This window comes from Neolamprologus multifasciatus, chromosome 3 (assembly GCF_963576455.1).
Source record: "Neolamprologus multifasciatus chromosome 3, fNeoMul1.2, whole genome shotgun sequence".
Classification (NCBI taxonomy): domain Eukaryota; kingdom Metazoa; phylum Chordata; class Actinopteri; order Cichliformes; family Cichlidae; genus Neolamprologus; species Neolamprologus multifasciatus.
Window position 1 is genome coordinate 26,443,563 of NC_140441.1, and position 18,047 is coordinate 26,461,609.

Here is an 18,047-nt window from a genome sequence, read left to right on the forward strand (position 1 = left end):
CGTGAATTAGAGTTTTCTTTGTTTGTTCAGTTTGTTCTCAGGTAGAGGCAATATATGCACTCTTTATTGCTTTAATGGCTTGGCGTTTTTCAGCAGCAAGCCAAGAGTGAAAAACAGGTAGAGAGACAATTTAGAAGAGAGAACAGACAGAGCAGGAGAGACACGGCTTGAAAATCAAACCGCAGAGTTTTCTTTGTTTGTTCAGTTTGTTCTTAGGTTGAGGCAAAATATGCACTCTTTGTTGCTTTATTGGCTTGGCGTTTTTCAGCAGCAAGCCAAGAGTGAAAAACAGGTAGAGAGAAAATTTAGCAGAGAGAACAGACAGAGCAGGAGAGACGGCTTTAAATCAAACCGCAATAAGATTCTTGGTTTGGCAAAATTCCTCACAAACCACAGGGTGAAATACAGATGGAAAGAAGGCAGAGACAACAGGTGGAGCAGGACAGAGGATAGAGGGGATGGGGGGTTGGGATGTGAGAGAGAAGACTGGAGATCTGGTCCTTGTTCTTCTTCTGCACACTGTGAACAAAAAAGAAGAAAAAAATAATAATTTTATTAAAATTATATCACATGGTAATTGTATGAATTAATTGTGACTACTGAAAAAGGACAAAACAAATATTCAAGCTAAACTGTTGTCGGCTGCCATATGCAAAAAGTTGCATAATTGGTCACTTTTTAAAAGAATAAATATTTATTTAAATTCAGCAATAATATTTTTAAATACAAATATGATTGAGCGAATCATTAACTAATCACATTTAGTGTGACTACAAAAATGTACGAAAAAAATCATTTTAGCCCAATTGTTATGCTGCACTTATGTGTATTTATTATAAAATTGTGTTTAAAAGGTCTAGTTTGAACAAAAGTTTGAACCCATCACTCTACAGCTTATATTAGTGAGATTATTTTTTTATTTTGGTCTACTTCTCTTACAATATGTGCACACCTACCAGGCAAAGCACAGATGTCAGTCGGGTTCCTGAAAGTGTAAGACGAGAAATAATATGTTAGTTGTCTGTACAGTGTTATCAGACTAACAGAAATACAAATCCCACACGACATGATACACTGAACTTATAGTCAGTAGGGTAATTATAGAGTAATATAGCACACCAGCTGACACAGCAGCCATTTTATAATTAAAACTACTTAACTGAAGTATTTCCACTTATGTAAGGCTACTGTTAGACTGTTACTAGCCTTAGCATTGCTGCATTCCTGCTAGCGTTAGCACTTCAGTTAGTGTTAGCACTGTAGCTAGCGTTAGCATTGCAGCTAGCGTTAGCATTGCAGCTAGAGCTAGAGCACTCTTACTGTTAAAACTGAGCCATAATGGCAATAATAAAGCTCATGTGTTACTTTTGTCTCACTAACCGCAAATAAATATCACAGGAATATTCTTTTTGTCAGTTAACAACTGCTAAGGCTAGGGTTAGCACTATAGCTAGCGTTATCATTGTTGCTAGCATTAGCATTGTTGCTAGCATTAGCATTGACGCTAGCATTAGCACTGCTGCTAACAGCAAAATTCATAAACCTGTGATAGTGAATGTTATTCTTTTTTTGCTTTCTTTATTCGTTGAACTCTGTTGAACTTTAGCAAGACTTGATATGTGAGTTTAAATGTCAAACATGTATTTTTATGATCATAAAAATAAAACAGTGCAGTACTGAGTATACTGTACTTACCACAGCAGAGAGCAAAGCGGAATGATGACAGCTGGTGCAGTGATTGGTTAAAGACCGATGAGGCGTTCAGGTGGTGCTTGGAAATTTGACCATCAGTTTGAACAGCAATATTGAGCATATACTCTACATATACTCTGTCATAGAGAGACAGAGTAAAAAAAAAAAATACACAAGACTCATCAGCATAAATATTGATACTTTTTGCCTGAGTATAAGGGAATGAGTGACATACAGAGAAAGAGGGCAACTGGCATTAAACAAGCAAATAAAAAGTATGTCATCTTGAACTGTTTTGTTTTAAAACTACTTTGAGTGTATTCGTGGGGAGATAAACTATACAGACTAAAAACAGAGACATTAAATAAGATTAGATTATTTAAAATGTGGGAAAATCCACTACAGACAGGTAGATGCTGTGAGCTTTAATTATCCAGTCAGAAAAGATTATTTTAAAGTCATCAACTGACTCCAACTGCACAGATCTGAAAAAACCTGTGTGCAGAGGACAAGTCCACCAATACACAATTAGCTTGAATTTAAAAGGCCAATGAGAATGCACTATTCGGTTGACCTATACTAACTACTGACATACTATTAATCTGTGGCAAAACCCTGTCAAATTTGACTTATTGACTTGTTGACTTAATCTAACTCAAACTGCTTAGTTGTAACAGAAATTTTTAAGATGAATCTTGGCAGAGTGAGAGAGAGCTCGTTAAGCAGGCAGGTGTGAGCCTGGTTGCTATAGTGACTGCACCCAATGGCTCCCTACACACGGAAACAGACATGCACCTCACTTTTGATGCTTAAAATGAACAGAAAAGTCAGGCCGAAACAAATTGTTCCTAAATGAAAAGTACAAGTCGTATTGACAAAATTCTTTCATCGTAAGTGGCAGCAATGCCTAGTCTACTGAATTCTCAGTTTTCATGCCTGTGGAGTTTATTACATTGACGTGGTGACAGTGTAAAGACACCATGCTCTTCTGATTTTCAAACAAACCTTCTGAGCCATTTTAACATTAGAGTCTATGGAAGAGTTGGAGGGAGGAGGTTGTGCATTGGTGACATTGGTGACTGCACCCAATGGCTCCCTACACACACAGACAGACATGCGCCTCACTTTTGATGCTTAAAATGAACAGAAAAGTCAGGCCAAAACAAATCCTTCCCAAATGAAAAGTACAGGTCGTATTGACAAAATTCACCGTGAGCGCCAGCAATGTCCAGTCTACCAAATTCTCAGTTTTCATGCCGGTGGAGTTTATTATATTGACGTGGTGACAGTGTAAAGACAGCCTGTACTTCTGGTTTTCAAACGAACTTTTTGAGCCATTTTAACATTAGAGTCTATGGAAGAGTTGGAGGGAGGAGGCTGTGCATTGGTGACATTTATGAAAGAACCATAACACCCATTACTATAATAAACACATTGGATGAAAGAGGACAGCGATGGCTACGTTTTGAGGGTAAAATCAGACCAGTAGAGCAAACGCTGCGGACACAGCAGCAGTTTTAAAAAAGATTTTAAGATTAATTTTTTCGCTCCTCTCACTCTAGCAGGTCAGCTGTCTCACTCTAGCGGCAACATTCCGTCCCATACACACCCATTATAAACTCTGAAACGGCTGAAAAAACAACATGAAATTTAAACTGGAACTGAAGAAAAAGTATAATAGATATTGAAAAGATAAATACAAGTTGAATAGTTGAATGTCTTGTCTTCGTTTTAAAGTTTGAATGGTTGCTCTATGTCAATGTATGTGGAAGTAGTAAGAGTTTAAAAATGAGTAAGTTGGATGAGGATTTGAAGGGTCTCCCCATTGAAATACATGGGAAATTTTTGTTGAAAAAAGTTGAATAAAATTAAAAATATAAATGTTAAAAATGAGAAAAATAGAAGCACACCTTTCCAAAAGAAGAGGAATCTGATGGTGTTTGAATGGTTTTTCTAAGTTGAGCGGTTTTGAAGGAGATAGTCGGCGAAAAACGTACGGAATAGGAAATAATAATAATAAAGATTACAACAACAATACTGTGAATGCTTTTACAAGCATTCACACTAATAACTAGAAAGTGCATTTTCTGAAGAAACTGCAGTGTGAATGCTTGAATCTGAATGTATGCACTGAAATGAATTAATTGCTGAATTTTAAATTAAAAACTTTGAATGAAATAAAAAATAAAAAAAAAAACAGAATTTAACCTGAAAACAAAAGTGCAGAACTTATGATAGCTGACGTTTACACAGAAAAAGTTGGAAAATAGCTGAAAATGTTTTAAATGTAAATTAGAAAAACCTAAGTAATGAGAAAAAAAATTTAGAGTCAGAAAACATCTGAATGAATATTAAAAGTTCATACTCTTTGAATCACTGAATGACTAAAATGTGATCCCTCCACTTGGATCCACACAGTTTTAAATGTTTGCGCTTTGAAAGACACAGTTTTGGAAAGAGAACAACGATGGCGACGTTTTGAGGGTAAAATGATGGCTGTAGAGCAAACACTGTGGACACAGCAGCAGTTGAAAGAGAAGTGTTTAAGATGAATCTTGGCACAGTGGCAGGCAGAGCTCGTTAGGCAGGCAGGTGTGACACGCACACAGACATGCGCCTCACTTTTGATGCTTAAAATGAACAGAAAAGTCAGCCTGAAACAAATCGTTCCCAAATGAAAAGTACAGGTCGTATTGACAAAATTCTTTCACCGTGAGCGGCAGCAATATCCAGTCTACCAAATTCTCAGTTTTCATGCCTGTGGAGTTTGTTATATGGACGTGGTGACAGTGTAAAGACACCATGCTCTTCTGATTTTCAAACGAACCTTCTGAGCAATTTTAACATTAGAGTCTATGGAAGAGTTGGAGGGAGGAGGCTTTGCATTGGTGACATTTATGAAAGAACCATAACACCTATTACTATAATAAACACATTGGATGAAAGAGGACAGCGATGGCTACGTTTTGAGGGTAAAATCATACATGTAGAGCAAACGCTGTGGACACAGCAGCAGTTGAAAGAGAAGTGTTTAAGATGAATCTTGGCAGAGTGGCAGGCAGAGCTCGTTAGGCAGGCAGGTGTGACAAGCACACAGACATGCGCCTCACTTTTGATGCTTAAAATGAACAGAAAAGTCAGGCCGAAACAAATCGTTCCCAAATGAAAAGTACAGGTCGTATCGACAAAATTCTTTCACCGTAAGCACCAGCAATGTCTGGTCTACTGAATTCTCAGTTTTCATGCCTGTGGAGTTTATTATATGAACGTGGTGACAGTGTAAAGACACCATGCTCTTCTGATTTTCAAACGAACCTTCTGAGCCATTTTAACATTAGAGTCTATGGAAGAGTTGGAGGGAGGAGGCTGTGCATTGGTGACATTTATGAAAGAACCATAACACCTAGTACAATAATAAACACATTGGATGAAAGAGGACAGCGATGGCTACGTTTTGAGGGTAAAATCATACCTGTAGAGCAAACGATGCGGACACAGCAGCAGTTTTTAAAAAAGATTTTAAGATTAATTTTTTCGCTCCTCTCACTCTAGCAGTTGATCTGTCTCACTCTAGCGGCAACATTCCGTCCCATACACTCCCATTATAAACTCTGAAACGGCTGAAAAAACATCATGAAACTTAAACTGGAACTGAAGAAAAAGTATAATAGATATTGGAAAGATAAATACAAGTTGAATAGTTGAATGTCTTGTCTTCGTTTTAAAGTTTGAATGGTTGCTCTATGTCAATGTATGTGGAAGTAGTAAGAGTTTAAAAATGAGTAAGTTGAATGAGGATTTGAAGGGTCTCCCCATTGAAATACATGGGAAATTTTTGATGAAAAAAGTTGAATAAAATTAAAAATATAAATGTTAAAAATGAAAAAAATAGAAGCACACCTTTCCAAAAGAAGAGGAATCTAACGGTGTTTGAATGGTTTTTCTAAGTTGAACGGTTTTGAAGGAGATAGACGGCGAAAAACGTACGGAAAAGAAAATAATAATAAAGATTAGAAGAACAATACTGTGAATGCTTTTACAAGCATTCACACTAATTAGTTAAACTGCAGGAATGTCTTAAAGACATAAAGACCTGGATGGCCACTAACTTTCTGCTTCTTATTTCAGATAAAACTGAGGTCATTGTACTCGGCCCTGAAAATCTTAGAAATATGGTATCTAACCAGATTCTTACTCTGGATGGCATTACCTTGGCCTCCAGTAACACTGTGAGGAACCTTGGAGTTATTTTTGACCAGGACATGTCCTTCAACGCACATATTAAACAAATATGTAAGACTGCTTTCTTCCATTTACACAACATCTCTAAAATTAGAAATATCCTGTCTCAGAGTGACGCTGAAAAACTAGTTTATGCATTTATTACTTCCAGGCTGGACTACTGCAATTCATTATTATCAGGATGTCTCCCTGAAAAGCCTTCAGCTAATCCAAAATGCTGCAGCAAGAGTACTGACAGGGACTAGAAAGAGAGAGCATATTTCTCCTGTTTTGGCTTCCCTTCACTGGCTTCCTGTTAAATCCAGAATTGAATTCAAAATCCTGCTCCTCACATACAAGGTCTTAAATAATCAGGCCCCATCTTATCTTAATGACCTTGTAGTACCATATCACCCTATTAGAGCACTTCGCTCTCGCTCTGCAGGCCTACTTGTTGTTCCTAGAGTATTTAAAAGTAGAATGGGAGGGAGAGCCTTCAGTTTTCAGGCCCCTCTTCTGTGGAACCAGCTTCCAGTTTGGATTCGGGAGACAGACACTATCTCTACTTTTCAGATTAGGCTTAAAACTTTACTTTTTGCTAAAGCATATAGTTAGGGTTAGTTATGCTGCAATAGACGTAGGCTGCCGCAGGATTCTCATAATGCATTGAGTTTTTCCTTTTCAGTCACCCTTTTCACTCACTGTGTGTTAATAGACCTCTCTGCATTGAATCATACATGTTATTAATCTCTGTCTCTCTTCCACAGCATGTCTTCTATCCTCTCCTCCTTCTCACCCCAACCGGTCGCAACAGATGAAGAACAGAAGTGTTGACAATGATAATCTGGAATCCCAACTTTTTAGCGGTATGCAGACTTTAAAACATGAGATTGTCACAACAAAGTGGGATGGACTCAGAGGCAAACAATCACAATCACAATGAACAGTTCCAGAACAGTTGATATTATTTCCAGCACACTACATACAGGTGAGGGGGGGTGAAAGGGTCCAGAATTGCCAGGGGTCCATGGGAGTATCAGGGAAACAGAGTAATTCTCTCACACAGCTCCTCACTGTCGGCTCACTTCACACAGGAATCTCCTTCCTCACATATGCCACACTTGATCGCAGCACACACATACAGATTCCAGTCACCAGGGTTCCAGACAAAGCACGAAAGGTCTATATACAAGAATAGAATAATTAACACCAAGAGAAAACACAGAGAGAGCTCAAAACTTGTGTTAAGGCCGGAGCTACACTAATAAGCATTACACAATAGCCGAGCGGCAGGTGCTCCCAGCCTCTGCCTTAAGTTGTGAGAGCAGACAAGTTGATGAACCACAGGTGATTGCTTGCAGGTGTGAGGGCCAAGGGCTGGAGCCCACAATGAGCTCCGCCCAGGCAGCACCTAGCGGGAGAGAGGAGAGAGAGAAAACCAAAACGCATGTAGCCACACAAGGCCAGCCGGGCAGCACAGGGACCAATACAGAGACAGTACAACTCTGAACCTTCTATCCAAACACCCGGGATGCATACATAGCCACTGCACTGCCCCAGCAGCTAGTTTAGACAAATTTGCCCTGTTAATACTCAGTATACTCCTGCACATCAAAGACTTCCTGTTCTGCCAAAAGCAAAAAAACAGCAAAGAATTTATCTGCTACAAAACTGTTGATGTAGCAGTTTCTACCTGATATGACTGATCCAGACGGTTTCAGATAAAAGTTATAATAGGCCTTTATTTAGCTCCTCAACAGAAGCCGTTTAGCTCATCTGCATCATATATTTGTCCACCGACATGCATCATTATGTGGTGATCATAGAATTGCAGTGAAGTACTTAAACTGTACAGAATAAACAGCTTTTTAAATGTGGCTTACGTTTTTAACTTTTAATAGTCATTAAAACTGTGTGTTGCAAAACTCCCACTCTGTGGTATCTCTTCTGAGGTTTTTTTTAAATGAAATTAAAGCTTCTGTCACTTTGAGGGTTTCCAGAAGCCAGAAAATGGGAAACACTCACTGCCAGTGAGTTGTCCTGTATGTATTAAGCTCTGTGTGTAGCAGGTGCCCATTTAAGAATAAATGTAAATAAAAATAAACAGGTGTAACTGTGGGTGAAGCAACTTTGTGGTTCTACTTCTTTTTTTATTTTCTTCCTATTCTTCTGTAAAAAATAAAGTACAAAGTGTGAAACTTTGTCACACTGATGTGGGCAACAATTGTCAAGTTACCCATGAGCCTCAGGAACTCAGCCCAGCTGACATCACCATAAACACAGCAGCACTTTTAAAGTCATAGCGTTCTAATCTGAGAGAGGGGGCAGGACTTCCCTGCCCACTTCTGGTTAACGACACTATTTCTGTTTAGCTTGAGCTTGCTCACGACATGTGGGTGAATTTATCACCAAACCACAATTCCATGTTAAAAAAATCTGCATTAGTGTAATGAAATACTAAATGAGTCAAGTTCATTTCATTCATTTCATTTATTTGTTCATTTCAGGCACAACAAAATACATATATTAAATATAAAGTGCACAAAAACAAGCTTTGTCAGTTCAGATGTAGTTTTAGTTTTATATTGACATCTCTGTTTATCAGCATCAGTTAAAACTTTATTCTTCTATGAATCTATTTTCTTAATTGTTTATGAAGTTCTGGTTCTCAGATGGATTGGAGCCTGTCTCAGCTGTTTTAGGATGAGAGCTGGGGTACACCCTGGAAAGATGAAAATTTAAATGAATATAAAAGAGTATAAACACGTCATGCTGTGATCAGATCCTGTTAAGTGTGTCATGTCAGTGTAAAAGGAAGGAAGCTGAGAGAAGAAGTTGAAAAAAATCTTTGTTCTCTTCACAGTTCTTTGGTATGTGCTGTGCTGCTGCTTCACTCTCTCTCTTTACAGAAAGTTGTAGAAGTTTTCAGACGTGTCACTGCTGGATGTGAGGATGGGAGCCACTTTGCTCTGTGAGCTGGGCCTATTCTGTGAGTACATCACTGACTTCTATTGTTTGATTCATACTGATCCATAAACATGTTTTAGTAAGAAGAACAGAGCATCAGTCATGTGTACCATTGCAGGTCATGTGATCAGAGGACTCTCATGTTTGTTACCAACATGTTTGTTTGTAGACTGGATTAGATTTTAGTGCACTGACTCAGATCAGAGTGGAGCTGGTTTAGTTTATCTAAGAAAGGTTTGTTTCTCCATCAGTGATAATTTGATGTATATAAATCATAGTAGACACTGGTACAACCACAAGTGTTTTTTATGAGCTATTTGAGTGTCTACAGAGCTTGGACAGAAGATAACTTTACTTCTTGAAGTTTTGTGAAGATGCTCCTCCTCTCATCTGAGAAGTTTCTACAGTTCTAAAACCACTAGATGAAGAATGCAGGTATTTAAACCCTAGTGGTGGTTTTCCTTACTGTCTGCCACCTACAATGCAGTTCAAAGATCCCTCCCTGGGATCCTCAATCCCTACTAACATTTTGCATCAGGTGATGTCAATAGGCCACATGTATAGGGTGAGGCAAAGTCTTAAAATAATTTTGAAACCTTGTAAGTCTTCGGTACTATTGAAGGCTGAAAATGGCCCACTTCTCCCCGATCTATCTCTGTCTGTCTGTTATTGCAACTTGCCACCCTCATTATCAAGTACATTTCATGACTAAGACACATACACACTCAGACTTGACATCCTCTCTCTCTCACACACACACATACACCACATTAAGATTGTTTATTAATGTTTCTGTGCATTTTCATATTTTTGTGTTCCAGGTGCTGTGTACTGTATATAATATATATATATAATGTAACAGCTGAAATAACATAAATAGATATGAAGAAATAAACAGATAAGAATTCAGATTTCTTAAGGGATTCCTTATTATTATTATTCCTTACACCTTGGCTCATGTGATTAGGTAGAGGATCATCAGGGGGTCCTTTGTCCCTCTTTGGGGGGAAACTCCCACTGGGTTTAAATACCTGGGATTCTCCACCATTTGGTTTTAGAGCTGAAGAATCTTCTCAGCAGAGATATGAAACACCTTCAGTTTCACACCAAGCTCCTTAGACACTCAAATATAGCATAAATACACTACCATGATCTGTATGATTGACAACCTACACAGACATATGTGAGTGCCTTTAGTTTAATGTCTGAAGTTTCTGTCTGTATTGTAGTGTTCTGTATCCTCCTCTGCACTGGACACACTCAAGGTGACTGAAAACTTTTATTTTTTTATTTTTTCAATAAAGATTCATCTTAACTACTGTATCAGTCTTAAGCACTTCACATTTTTGTTTTTATTTCATTCTTCATCACTATATTTATAATTTTATGAATATAAACACAGTTTGTGTTTTGAATAGTAAAATATATATATGAACAATATATGAACAGTGTATGAACGTACTGTCACAGATTGTTTTGTGCATAAAAGTGTTTCGGATTGTTAACTTTGTGGTTGTGTTGGATTCTAGATGCTGTGTTAACTATTGAACCCAGCTCGTCCAGTTTTTTCATTGGAGAGTTTGTTACCTTCAAATGTGACATGAATGAAGGAGAAGACACTGACTGGTATTACGAAATCAAGAAGGATGGTCGAGAATTTGTGCCCTACAACACAGACAAAGACTATAAATTACAAATTATATCTACACGTGACAGTGGTGAATATCAGTGCTCTGGTAGCAGAGTGAGCTCACATCATATAAAGAACAGTAATACTGTGTTCATAACTTTTTTAGGTAAGTCTTCAGTGAATGACAGCACAAATGTATGATCCCTGTTCAATAACTCAACTGAATTATAAAATAGAGAACATTTAATTAAATTTGTCATTGAACGTGAGTTTTAACCAAAATTACTGTACCTGTTACTTCGTTCACAGTAAAGTCAGTGCTACAATATTGACAGACCCTGAAATTTATCATTAGCAGGTGTGTGAGTTTTGACAACAGCAATTATGAATGAAATTAAATTTAATTACATTTCTAAAGGAAAAGAAGAAACATCAAAATCTTCATGAAGTTTAAAGTGAAGATGTTTCTGTTATCTAAACCAAAACATGAGGAAGAGACATTTTAATCCATCATTGTGTTTCATCCTCTTTCATAACATCAGATAGACCCAGGGCCGCACTGACAACAGGAACAACAATCATACCAGTAGGGGGCAGTGTGACACTGACCTGCTCTGTGCAGAGCTCTGATGGATGGAAATATGAGTGGTTCAGACGAACCCAAACAACCTCTGAAGTTCCAATCAGAGATCAACAAAACAGAGATATCAGAGTATCTGAAGGAGGAATCTACAGCTGCAGAGGAACAAGAGGAAACCCAGTTTACTACACTGATAGAAGTGATGATGTCACCATTGAGATAACCTGTGAGTTCAGTCATTTAGTTTAAAATATACATTCACTCATGATTATCAATATACTGTGTTAAGTTTTCTCTGTTGATTTCATGTTTCTATTTGTATCTATTTTGAGAAGTCTTCTGTCTTCTTGTGAATCTGTTGTGGTCGGAGCAAGGAGACATCACAACAAATAATGGAAAGGAGTAATTTACAAATAACATAAAGCATCATAATGCAATGGAGCAAAAAAAATGTATGCACTGAAAGGATAAAATGCACTACGAGCCTATGTAAGAGGAAAGTGTATTACATCAGTATTAATACAGCTTGGACTTTTTTACCATCCTGTGGTTATCAAAAAGAAGGATGTACTCATAGCATGGCAGTTTGGTTTTATTGCTTCTTATTTGTTGTTGGAAACCTAAATAGAGGTATACTGATGTTGAATGCTCACAACATTGTATTGTTGTGTTGTAAAACCCTTGGTTTACACTAGCCATAGTTGGTGTAGCGGCAATCTTCGGTCCTTCTTTGCCGCTGCAGGATGTAAAGTTTCTGACTCGTCCTTTTCTTAGATCACTTGTATGCCTTTTGGTAGCAAACCCGAAAAGTAGAAAACATATGTTCCAGTAGGAGCTCCGTTTACATTTCTATGATATTATATCTGAAACAACTATCACAATGACGGTCAGAAAACTGTTCCTCCAAACCTGCTTACTTGCCTCACCTTTCATCACCACATGGCGGCCCACTACACACCACCTTTACGACACCTACCAACACTTTACAACAGCATAACAAAACACGGCAAATTTATGGAGCATAATATATTACATTACAACATAAAATATTCCAGATTATAACTAGAAACCACACAAATTATAGATCACTGCAGATCTGAACTACCTTCAGAACAGAAAATATGAAGTAATTTAGATCATACAAGATGCAAACAGAACTAACTTAACATTAGGAGAATAGTAAAATATATGTCAAGTTTGTAGGAGAGATTAAGACTGATAGTGAAATACTGAGCAGCTGAAGTCACAGGGTACTTTAACTTAAACCTGAACCTTCTTCATTCAAAATAAGCATGGATAAAGTTATCAAAAGCACCAGGTCAGATATCAGAGCTTCACAAACATGGATATTGTGGCATAAACACTACAAAGTATCCATCATATTAAACTGACTCTTCAAAAAATTTCTGCAATGTCAGGTGAGTCTTTGTGACAAGGGAGCAGCCTAAAGAAGCTTTTAACAGTTAAATATGCATACTTTGTGATTATTCCACTTGTTTGTGAGGCTCTATTTTATAATATTATAAGACACATTATGCTTTAGTCCATCTGACGCTACCTGGTTTCACCTCACCTCATAATTAATGTTATTCTTTCTGACAGCACAGTCCAGGACTGAAACGTTTCCTACTCTGTTGATCACTGGACTTCTTTGTGGAATTTTACTGATTCTTCTTCTTCTGCTGCTGTGTTACATCAAACTGTTAAAAGGTGAGACTTTTTCTTTCCGATACGAGATTGATTATGATCCCATTATTATCTAATTATTCAGAATCACAGATGTATCCTGAACACTTCATGTACTGTCACAGCACCAGAAAAACTAAAAAGAAAAACATATACTTGTCTTTTTTACAGATAAATCTTTTATCAGGTTGGTTCAAATCCCCTACTTCACGTTTTTAACAAACCAGAATTACAACCTGTGTTTCTTATTAAATCAAATGTTTTACTACATTTTATGCTTCACCAGGACTCAACACAGGATCAACCAGGATGAAGCTCAACACAGCCAAAATAAATCTCTCCAGGGTCAGCCTTAACTATGACAAGTTTTGCTATTGTTACTTTATTTATTCATTTATTTATTGTCAAATTGTGAACTTTGACTCTGATATTTGCAGTTTTTTTATTTAAAAGATGATCAAATTCATATATAGAAATGTTAATGATTAATATATCACTGACTTATTTTTGCAGGTGATGCTTGTATATATGAATCAATCAGAGACTACGATGACAGAGAAAAGGGTAATGCATTTATAGTTTCATATAAGTATGCAGACTCATTGTGATTATGTTCCATTTTTATGTATTAATTCTCCATTTTAGCAGAATGCAGGGATTTCACATATTCTTTGATTGAGCTTAAAAACTTCACTAAGAAAGGTAAGAATTCAAGTTAATTCAGTTCAATCCAGTTTTATTTATATAGGGATAAATTACAATTGACTCATGTGCTTTTTATTGTGAGGTAAAGGCCCTACAGTAATACAGAGAAAACCACAACAATCAGATGATCTGAAAGCTGAAGGCTCTGCCTTCCATTCGACTTTTAAATATCTGATGAATCACCAGTAAGCCTGCAGTATGACAGAGAATAAAATAAAATTTTTGATACAATTTATTTGCAGATTGGTGAACTTTTGCAAATCGTACCTGTCTAAGATTAGCTTTTTTTGCAACTCTTCCTTTTCCAGCTTTATGTTGCCCCTATACCAACTTTTTTGAGAGATGTTGCTGTTATCATTAAGCTTTGTACAGAGCCCCAGATCTGTTGGAAGTAGATTTGTAACTGTAAAGGTAAGAATGTCATCCTATTTTACCCTGATGATCTGTCCATCCTCTCATAGATGACAGCCTGTTGTACGCAGATGCCACCTACAGTAAGGCTGAATGTAACAGTAACAAAAGTAAGCAAAGCAATAAAATAGGTACCATATTTTCTTCTCTTTTACATTTCATTTATCCATCAAGGAAAACTATATAAATGAGTAAAGTTGTCAGTTTGAAGTAAGATGTTACTAAAAATCCTTTTTAAAAATGTTTTTTATTTGCAGGAAAATCAGCCACTGAAGCAGCTGACAAAGCGGTCTATTCTGAAATCAAACCACAAGAAACACAAGGAATTTTCCTGTTGTGACTGTAATGATTTTCAAATAGGTTTTAAACGGAGTAAATTCATTACCAAATCACCTTTAACCATTGAATATTCATGATTATGTTCTTCCAGATTAATAACAAACAAAAGCAATTGAATGCAGGACAGAATTTACTTTATACATCCATCCATTCGCTTCCGCTTATCCTTGTTCAGAATAAATTCATATGAATTTTACAAAGCATTGAAAGCAGAAATGAGAAGAAAAAGGTTTTTTGCCTGTTTTTTTTAAAAAGCTGCCTTTCATTATAAATGATCTTTATCTGAAAGTGATGATGTGGCTTTGAGTTCAGTTCAGTATCTGTACTGATGTTTTCTATGTCCTGAATGGATTAAGTATCATTTGAAAAATTATATTTTTTAATTTTATAAAATTCTAAACTGCAGGCAGATTTTTCATTGTGTTATCTGATTATGTGTGCCATATAAACACACACTTTATATACTGTGACATGTTGGGAGTGGCTGGAGTGTAGTTCCCTGCTGTGCCTCTGGAACAGTGTGTTTAACATTGAGTTTTAAGGAAGCTGTGTTTACTGTATTTGTTACAGTCATAAAGCTGCTATTGTTGCAATCTTGTTTTCACTTACATTTATTGTTGTTGGGTTGGTAGAATAGAGATGTTACATCATGAGTGAAGTTATGTGCAGAGCTACTGAGCCCTTTAGAGGCAAAGTTTGAGTGTCTTTAAATGCTTAATAAAATCGTGTTCCCCTTTGTCTTCATATATAGTGCAGCTGTGCATGGGACTGAAGCTTCACCTCATTCAAAGTTAAATAAGATTAAATTTAGAGTCTTCATTCTAGTTTTGACTTTTACTCATTTATGTTTGAAGTTTCTGTGCTTTTACAAATGAAGGAGGACAAATAAAGTAACTAAAATGCCTTTTTTATTATCTAAGCTTCACATCTTCATTACTTATTTTGGAAACAGTGTAGAAGCAGGGCTACAACTGAAAAAAAAATCTTTACTTATCGTCTTATTTATAAGGCCTTATTACACTAAATTGTAAATAGAAAGCTGGAGTAGTCATTCCTGTGATACTTCTTTGAAGTCCCCTTCTCGGGGTGCATTCATAGTTGTTATACTGCAATGTGAATTCTCCACAGACTTATCTATGCAGGCAGGACATTTGCATGGACTCACCATCTGATGATGAAGTTTACTTCACACAGACCTCAGCAGACCTTAGTGGGTTCATAGACCTGGCTTCAATTCTTGCTCGTTTTGTTTGGGATTCATAGTTCAGCGAGCTGTACTTTGTTTTTTACCACAAATGAAAGTGTCACCTTTTGTGGTTTTAGCCTGCATCATGAATTTTGATCCTATGTAATCCTCTCCTCCTATGAGCTCCTTCAGCCTTCCACTGAAGGAGCTGCTCAGTGCTGTCAGAGTGTCCTGCATGGGGTGGGAGAGGGATGACAGCTTAGCCACCATTCTCCTGTCACTCACCACCTGCACTGGGTCCAGAGGGCATCCTAGAACAGAGCTGGCCCTCGGATCAACCTGTTCAGTCTCTTCCTGTCCCCAGCACAGATCCTGCTATTCCAGCAAGGCACACCGTAAAAGATGGCTGAGGCTCACACAGAGTCGTAGAAGTTCTTCAGGAGTGGGCCCTTCACTCCAAAAGATCTAAGCTTCCTCATCAGGTACAGCCTGCTCTGCCCTTTTGTGTAGAAAGGATCTGAATTGTGAGTCCAGTACAGCTTATTGTTCAGATAAACACCAAGGTACCTGTAACTATCCACACCCTCAATGTCCATACCTTGGATGTTAAGTAGTTGCTGCGGAAGTCTACCACCAGCTCTTTGATTTTACTAGCGTTGATCTGGAGGTAGTTCTGCTGGCACCAGTCCACAAAGTCTTGGGTCAATTCTCTGTGTTCCCTGTCGCCCCCAGCAATGATGAGGTCAACTATTGTAGAGTCATCAGAGAACCTCTGCAGGAAGCGCTGGGCACAGTTGAGGCAGAAGTTTGTGGTGTAAATGTTGAAGCTTGTCCTTCTGAACTGTGGGAAGAATGGTGTTGAAGGCACTGGAGAACTCAAAGAACGTGATTCTCACAGTGCTCCCAGTGGTCTCCAGGTGAGAAAGGTGAATGACGGCATCATCCACTCCAATGCCAGGCTGGTAGGCAAACTGAAGTGGGTCCAGTGAAGAGCTCATCAGGGGCCGAAGCTGAGTCAGGACCAACCGCTCCAGGATCTTCATCAGGTGGGATGTCAGAGCCACCGGCCTGTAGCAGTTGAGGTCCTTGGGACGTGGAGTCTTTGGCACTGGTACAACAAAGGAGGTTTTCCTGAGCTGTGGAACTCTCCTCAGCCTCCGTTTTGGCCTCCCGTCCACACTGAGACGGCGTTTTCCTCAAGGAAAAATGCAGGGTTTTGGAAATGCTCTCGGAAACGCATATATTTCAAAACCGAGCTGTTCCCTCACAGTGTGGACGTTCGAAAAGGCAGACTTTCTAAAACAATGACGGATTTTAGTCATGTGATGCAGTCGTGTGACCAATTAAATAAAGATAGCGGAGGGCATTATACAGCAGTTACAGCCCTAAAAGTTACAGCCCTAAAAAAGATTAATATCAGTTTGTACATGCTCCAGAAAGCTTTTCTTCAAATTTTTTAATTCTCACTCGCTTTTGCACATGCGCAGGACTGGAACGTAAGCGTTTTCGACCGTTTCAATGTTTCGCAGTGACATAGAGAGAGCGAAAGAGAGACAGATTGAGAGTTTTGAGATGTCAGAGATTTGTGACTTTCAGCTTATTTGGAGTCTTAAGTAACTGTGTTGTGTAGTTAGTTTGTAGCCTAGTCGATAGTTTTGTTTTGTGTGTCAGAACAATGATGCGACTGCTAAATGTCACAGTTGCAACCCAAAAAGCCACCAAATGTGCTTTATAAATAAATGAATGAAAATGAATGAACTTGACATTAGCAAGGAGCTAAAAATCTGACAAACGTACAAGAAAAGCACAAACAACTTGAGGCAGAACACAACAAAGGGCAAGGAAAATCTGAATATATACACACAGTATAACACGCAGAAAGGAAATAGGTGGGAGCACATCAAAACAGAGGAAGTAGAACTAGACACAAGACACTAAAATACAACAGGTAGAAACAGAACACAGGACACAACAAAAAAAAGCAAGTTGGAATAAGGGCACAGAAACATCAGACAGGCATGATAAATATAACAAAACCAAGATACCTGGACTCAAATAGACTTTAACCAGAGAAGAAAAAGCCTCTGTATTATTGTAAGGTCTGTACCTTTACCAATATTAAGCCCCTTGAGGTACTGTTGTTGGGATTTGGCGCTGTATAGACAAAATTGAATTTAATATGCAGACTGCTGGAGGATATAACATGACACAGACAAAATAAGAATCACACAAGTAAACTCCAACCCTGGGTCCAATCCATTAACCATGACAACATGACACAGTAGTAAAGAATACTTGTCTTTGTTATTGTTAATTGGCCCAATTTTATATAATAAATTTGCTGAATTCTGCACAAACATCTACTTTGATGCAACATGTGACCTGACACAGACTCTCTCTCATTCTGTTTTCTCATTAGAGCCCATAACTAAACAGCCTGTCATAAAAATCAATTCTACCTGGATTCCCTCAAATGAATCATGTAAAGTTCTGCTGGAGACTGGTGATGTCAGCTACAAGTGGACTGTAGGAAAACAAACACTAACTGGTCCCAGGCAACAATACATCATCAGGGAGCAGGATGGAGAGACCAATGTCACCTGCACAGTTTCCAATCATGTCAGTGAGAA

At 37.9% G+C, this 18,047-nt stretch overlaps 2 protein-coding genes across 2 annotated transcripts in view; both read left to right on the forward strand.

Moving 5' to 3' along the window:
• LOC146522312 (uncharacterized) overlaps positions 1–18,047 on the forward strand; it is an 88,097-nt gene that overhangs the window by 26,358 nt on the left and 43,692 nt on the right. The gene's annotated exons all lie outside the window — the stretch shown is intronic.
• Positions 11,001–16,235, forward strand: LOC146522314 (uncharacterized; the record flags this gene model as incomplete). Its single annotated transcript, XM_085147898.1, has 8 exons — positions 11,001–11,316; positions 12,693–12,800; positions 12,948–12,963; positions 13,063–13,121; positions 13,290–13,340; positions 13,422–13,478; positions 13,943–14,002; positions 14,150–16,235. Coding segments are annotated over 8 exons (750 nt in total), but the record flags the coding sequence as incomplete, so codon positions are not given.